General features: G+C 29.1%; 1 protein-coding gene across 1 annotated transcript; it reads left to right on the top strand.

Moving 5' to 3' along the window:
• Positions 1-4,467: 4,467 nt before the first annotated feature.
• LOC145115820 (uncharacterized) lies at positions 4,468-5,460 on the top strand. Its single transcript, XM_079052174.1, has one exon. It carries the CDS (start codon positions 4,468-4,470, stop codon positions 5,458-5,460), a length of 993 nt encoding a protein of 330 aa, XP_078908300.1.
• Positions 5,461-7,698: the final 2,238 nt, after the last annotated feature.

The raw sequence follows: 7,698 nt of genomic DNA, 5'->3' as shown, positions 1-7,698 counted from the left end.
TCATAAAAAAGGACATCTGCAAAGTTGTTGTAAAGGAGGGACATATAAGCAAGATGTTGTAAGATTTACATCAAGTTATTATTCACTCTTAACCTCATATGATGGGGTATTTAACTCATTCTTTTTCACTTTTTGGACAATCACCACTCGTTCATCATACTTCATGATACTTTTTTCCTACTCAAAGGATGTAAGGGTAGTTATAACAAACAAAATTTGAAAGCACGTTTCTATTTCTTGAATTTAGCCCAAATTTAAAAGGGTTAAATCCAAGAAATAGCAGAAAATTCCTTGAGTGATTCAGATATCTTATCAAGGTGTTTGATATCTAATTATACATAACCACTGAAAGAGTATCAACCTACTTCAAAAGCTTAACAAAATCAAGATGTTTCCCTATTACCGGATAACAATCCAGTACAAGAGAATTTAATAATCTTTATCAACAATTAGATGAACTAATCATTTTTAATCAGATGCACATCCAAGTACATGATCTGCATAACATGTTTCTAAAATCAAGCTACCCATGAATCAACTATAAATGTTTAAAGATATTTGAGGCCGATTTTATTATCCCTTAAAACAAATAAATGAGACACCTACAAATAATTTAATCATTGTATGGATATAATTTTTAGGCTATTGAATAGAGTAAAAAAATTAAATGCAACCCACCTTGGCATTAAATCGAGCACATGGTAGGCATAATCTTCAAGACAGTCACTTGAATTGCTTCAACTTTTATTCGATTTTTACTAATGGTTGTTGAATTGGTACAGGCTTTTCATTCTCCAAATCCATGCTCTTTAGCACAAACATGGGAGGGAGAATTCATGTGGCTCTGGCTACCTCTGTGAAACATTGACTAACAATCTCTTCATGTCGTGTTCCATCTTCATTTACATAACATAAGGTAAGAACAGGCTCGACCCAATGCATGGGCGACTTGGGCATAGGCCCAGGGCATCAAATAACTGGGGGCATCAAAGAAGTCCAGCTACATATATATAATATATATAAAAATGGCCCAAAAACTTAGCCCATAATGAAAATCTGCATACGGACGATGAGATAAAGAAAGCGAGCGGACGGTGGGAGAAAGAAAGAAGGCGCGCCAATTGCCAAACAATCAATTGCTCATGGAAAAACCAAACGTTTCGTGCATACCGCCTAGAATCCCGTTGGCGTCGGGTTTGATGGGAGAAATCAATGTGTCTCCCATATAAAAAGGAAGAACATGTTTTTCTTTTGTTTCCTTCCAGTCGAATTGATTTTACATACCCGATTCTCAGTTTAGTCTTCAAACGTAACCGATTTAATCCGATAGCTGTGATTTAGTCTGATTTATCATCGATTTGGTTATTTTAAAAGTTAGACAGCAGCGATTTGGGTTAGTTTATTCATCTGTTTGATTTCTTAGTCATCTGCTTCGTTTCTAGTTGTCTATTTTAGAATCGGATGACCTAATTTCTTATCTATTTCATTACAGGAAGTCAAATTTCCCCTCTCTTTGTATTTGTACGTGATATTGTTGTTTCAGGAATCATCAAATCATATTTGGGTAAGTTTTAACTTGAAATTTGTGTTTATTTAGGTTCCTTTGATTGTTTTAGAAATTTGATTTAGTGATTTATGTTGCATATATCTGATTTATTCTCCAAGAGTTCATATTTTTTTAAGTTTGTTTCTAAAATCTGCTTAATTTCTTATTCATCTGATTTGTTTGTTGGTTAGTTAAAAACATGTTGACCTGATTTCGTCTCTATTTCGTTACAGGAAATCAGATTTCTCTTCTGTTTGTGTTTATATTTGATTTTGCTGTTTTAGAAATCATCAAATTATATTTGGGTAAGTTAAAACTTGAAATCTATGTTTATTTAAGTTTGTTTATGGTTTAGAAAAAATATGGTTTATTGCTTCTCTAAGAGTTTCTATTTGATATTTCAGTTTCAGTTTTTCAGAAATCGAATCTGATTTACATTAACTATTACTGTGTTCTCCAAGTTCGAGCTACAAAATCAAATACAATTCATATTTCTCCATTGTTTCAACATTCAACAATCAGATTTGGTGAGTTTAATTTTGAAATCTGTTTTTTGTTCATTGTTCAATAATTGTTGTGTAAACTTTTTTTGTTATTATTTATGTAATGCGAAGCAGGAGCTATATTTTTTACTTTGTTGACTAAAGACTAGAAGTAGCAGAACTGAAGAAGCCTTATTTCATACAATTTGGTCAGGTTGTATCTTTCTTTGCTTAGCTTTTATAACTACACTAGTCGAATGCCCGCGCGTTGCGCTGAAACACATATATAGTTGAAATCTTTACAAATATATGTTTTTTTAAATATAACAATAACATTGTTGTTAAATTTGATATAATAATTCTTATACTAAAATGATATAATATATTGATTATTTTGAATTGTATGATAATCTATACATCTATTATAACTAACTGTATAATCTCAACCGTTTGAATGACTTCTACCCGCGAATTACTCATGAATAAAATTAAATATAATATATGGCTTTATGCTATTTATAGTTTTTGTTATTGTTAATTAATTTTTTAAAATTTATTTTCTTTAACATTTTAATTTATACCATTATAATTATTTAAAACATCAGACATTGTTTTTTGATTTTAAATGTAACAATATAATCATTTATATAGAGTTATTTTTAACTATTATTATTGTAAGTTATTTTAAGCTACTTATTTGAAAACTTTTAACGATTATACAAATATCTTTAGAAAATATTTTAGTTAAATTAATATTATAATTTAGTTTTTGCGTTTAGCTTTAAATTGATAATGGTTTACATACAACATATTAAATCTAATAAATTAAGTATCATATGTTAAAAGTTAAAGACATAACTTTATAAATACAAGTAAATATATTATTTTAATATTGAAATTTAGTTTATTTATGATTACACTTTACGTTTGATATTTATTTAACCTTATTAACCAAATTATAATCATTATTAGAAAGACACTACAATTTATCACTTTTAACTATTACAAAATATTATTGGGTTGTTTAAGTTAAACTAAAATTTATATTTAAGTTGGTCATGTAATGTTATATTTAAGTTTATAATTTAAATATTTTATACAACTTGTTCAAAAGTTGTAGCTTTAAAATAATAAGGGTTTACATCCAACAATATATTAAAACTAATAAATTAAGTATAACATGTAAAAAGTTAAAAAAAACATAACTTTATAAGTAGAAGTTAAGATATTCTTTTAATATTGAAATTTAGTTTATATATGATTACAATTTAGGTTTGATATTTATTTAATCTTATTAACCAACTTATAATCATTATTAGAAAGAAATTGAAAAATCATGAGAGTTTCAAATGAATGTGGTGAAAGAAAAAATGTTTCCTTTATAATATAGTATGATATGATTTGTTGAGTTTTTAATATGCTTCCCCGAAAACAACCATCACGTGCTCAAAATAGAAAACTAAAGAAAAAAGAACAAGAAGAGGCTAATCAATTAAAAGGGTCTTTGAATAAATTTTTAGTTAAGAATCAAAATGGTAATAAAAATAATTCTAATGATCCAATTAATAACCCACCTAGTACTTCCAATGATTTGGTTGAAATTCCTAATGATTTTGAAAACAATGATTTTGTTGATAAAGATAAACCAAGTGACTTTAGTATTTTTGATCCTAGAGTATGGGGTGATTTAGATTAAAAAATGAAAGATTTACTAATAGAAAAAGGACCTAAGAGAGAAATTGATGCCAATACAATTTTTCCAAAAGATTCATTTGGTAGACATTTTTCATGTGCTTTTTTTATTCGTAAATTAAAAAATGGTGAGTTTTATGATAGAAAATGGTTAGTGTATTCAAAAGAGCTTGATAAAGATTTTTGTTTTTGTTGTAAGCTTTTTAAAACAATTCGAACTAAAAGTAATTTGGCAACCGAAGGAATTAAAGATTGGAAGCATCTTAGTGAAACATTAAAACAGCATGAAAATAGTTCTGGACCATATGATTAATTTAAGAACATGGACTGAAACACGAATTAGGTTAAATAAAAACGAAACAATTGACAAAGAAATTCAAGAAATGATAAAAAAAAGATACCGAACATTGGAAAGAAGTTATGGTTAGAATTATTTCTGTTGTAAAATGTTTAGCAGAAAATAACTTGGCTTTTCGTGGTACAGATGAAAAAATTTATGAAAACTCAAATGACAATTTTTTAAGTGTAATTGAATCGATTGCGGAGTGGGATCCGGTAATGAAAGAACATTTTCGAATGATTAAAGACAAAGAAACACATAATCATTATTTTAGTCATAAAATTCAAAATGAATTAATTGAAATGTTAGCATCCGAGGTAAAAAGTGCAATTATTAAAAAAATCAAAAATGCAAAATATTTTTCTGTTATTCTTGATTGCACTCCGGATGTAAGTCACCAAGAACAAATGACTTTGATTATAAGATGTGTAGATTTGGAAAGTGTTCCATTAAAAGTAGAAGAGTTTTTAGTTGTAGAAGATACATCCGGTCTAGGTCTTTTTAATGTTTTACAAGATGCCCTAAAATCTCTTGATTTGGATATTAACTATGTTCGTATTCAAGGGTATGATAATGGGGCGAATGTAAAAGGTAAACACCAAGGTGTTCAAAAACGATTGCTTGATATAAATAATAGAGCTTTTTATATGCCTTGTGGATGTCATAGTTTAAATTTAGTTTTGTGTGATATGGCAAATTCTTGCCAAAAAGCAAAAACTTTTTTGGTACATGTCAAACAATTTATAATGTTTTTTTCTAATTCAACAAAAAGATGGAGTGTTTTACTTGAGTTTATAGATGATCTAACACTTAAATCATTATCAGCTACTCGTTGGGAAAATCATATTGAATGTGTTAAAGCAATAAAAACACAATTTTCTCAAATAAGAAAAGCTTTAAAAAAATTATCTAAAATAAGTGATAATGGACAAGTGTGTAGAGATGTTGATTCACTAGTAAATGGTGAATTTTCTAGTTTTGAATTTATTTTAAGTTTAGTTATATGGTATGAAATTTTGTACAAAATTAATTTGGTAAGTAAAAAGTTACAATCCAAAGAAATGCTTCTTGATGTTGCTGTAAAAAATTTAGAGGGATTAATTAATTATTTTGAAGGATATAGGGAAAATGGGTTTGACTTTGCTATTAGTGAAGCAAAAGAAATAGCAAATAGTGTTAAAGTTAAACCCGAATTTACTAAAAAACGAAATTCTAAAAGAAAAAAACAATTTGATGAAATTCCAAATACCGAAAGAGAACATCAATCTTCTCAAGAAACATTTAAAAGGGATTATTTTATTATTCTTGTAGATATGGCTCTTGTTCAATTGAAAAGTAGATTGAACAAATGCAATATTTTGAATCTATATTTGGTTTTTTGTTTGATGGTTCCAAATTAGTTTCTTTAGATGATGATGAATTAAAAAATATTGTTTAAATCTTGAGTCCAATTTGAAAAATGGTGAAGATTATTGTCACACCCCTAAACCGGAACGGCGGAAACGTTCGGGGGTGGAGGACGTCATGCTTAGTATCACAACACATGCATCATAGTAATCAAAGTAACAAACAACCACTGCATTAATATTAAAGTGTTTACAATGTATTAGATTCACAAAAGATTGACTCCAAAGTAAATAACAAAACAAGACATGAAGCTACTATGCTCCATCTTTTGAATCCCTGAGCGCGTACCTGTCAACTAGTTTCCTGAGAATACAAGTTATTTTGAAAGAGTAGATCAGCATTTAAGCTGGTGAGTTCATAAGTATTTTAGTTATAAAAAGTATACTATAAGTTCTTTAGAAAAGTTCACATGTTCCTCCAGAAAATCCTATATTTTCTGATGTGATGAATGATAAGTAAAAATGACTCTACAATTCCTTCTATGAGTACTAAATGGGTACAAGTTATATACAGTTTAGAGTAAACAAACAATCGATTGTGTGAATCTACCCTAAGCCCACAACCAAACAAGGAATAGGAAATGAGTCGGAAGTCACACATCCCATTGTTTGTTAGATCTTCATTGTATATAATCATGGCGTATTCATTTGGTACTTACGGAGTTAACTGTAATAGCTCTATTATATTTGAAGAAAACATTCCTTAAGAAAATCATATATTTCCTTTAGTAAAATGGCAACCACAATAGTTCCTTCTATAATAACTTAGTTTATACTAGTTATATATAATCTAATATCGAACGGACAGTTAAATGTAGGAATCTGCCCTAAGTCCACAACCAAACAAGGAACAAGAAGTAAGGCGGAAAACACACATTCAACTGCCTATCGGATATTAATTATATATAACCCTGATGTATAAACTAAGGTATTATAGAATTAACCATTAAAGGTCCTTTAAGTTATACAGGTTTAATAATGCGTATCAAACCTTTTATAGATAAGTTTCTAGTTTCACCTACTTAATGTTCTATCCGAAAAGTATGTTTTTGTACTAACAGTGGTATACTGAATTTGTATGTTATGACCTGACCCATACCTGATTCTCCCTATGATTACTTGGTGTATATATATATATATATATATATATATATATATATATATATATATATATATATATATATAGATATATATAACTAAGATCGAATAGATAGTAGACTGTGTGAATCTGCTCTAAGCCCACAACCAAACAAGGAACAGGAAATGAAGCGGAAAGCACACATCCTACTGCCTGTCGGATCCGAGTAATATATATGCCTAATGTATCCATCAAGGAATCATAAAGTTAGTATTATAGCCCCCTTCTAATTGAATGTTCATGTTACTAGGAAATAATTTGCATTACTCGATGTGAGAATATCACTATATGAATGTAATGGAAAACTTAAGATATACAGTAGTGTTGTATAAAATAACTACTGAAGTACTAACTAACTTAAAACCATTTAGTTAAATTAAGGTAAAATGTGATGAGGTTATAACCATGCTTGATTGACTAGTATAAAACACGACGATCTAAAGACATCGAAAATGGTATGACATTATTAATTAAATCGATGGTATCATCATCTTAAAAATAGGTATCGTTATCCAAACAACGACAAAGATCTTTTAGAAATGGTTAAAGATCATTACATTTTGGAGCATGAGGGAAGTGACTTCGAGTATGAGGATGCATGGATTCTAGTTAAAAATAAAAAATAGTTCATGTAGAAGGCTCTTATATGTGAAATGTCTTATGTAATGTTTGCTACTGGTGTATCTCGTTTTCTATAATGTTTTATTTTTGTGTTTTATTTTTCATGGAATAAAGTAGATTATAAGTGGGGTACTAGATTTAATTAATAATGTCAGAAGTGCAGTTTAATACAAGCAATACAAATTACAAATACGAGAATTCATTACTTTCCTACATTAATCTAAGGACAATTTAAATCAAATGTGTTGTTGAAATCAAAAGTAGGGTACACGCTTTCATTCTGTGACCCGCTTCCGGATGCGAATTCATCAATCATTATGCCCTTTTGTGTCGATTTTTTCCTCCCCCCATATCCGCTCCCCGATCCCCTACCCGTACAATTGTTCCTCGTGTGTCCAAAATGACCGAATGTAGAACATTCTTGTCGTATGGGATTGTAACGCCCCGATTCCAACTTGAAGAAAGGATCCTTG

Source organism: Lactuca virosa, chromosome 1 (genome assembly GCF_052849685.1).
Source record: "Lactuca virosa cultivar CGN04683 chromosome 1, Lactuca_virosa_CGN04683_v6, whole genome shotgun sequence".
In the NCBI taxonomy this organism is placed as follows: Eukaryota; Viridiplantae; Streptophyta; class Magnoliopsida; order Asterales; family Asteraceae; genus Lactuca; species Lactuca virosa.
Note: the sequence above shows the minus strand (reverse complement) of the source record. Positions and strands in the feature narration are given on the sequence as shown.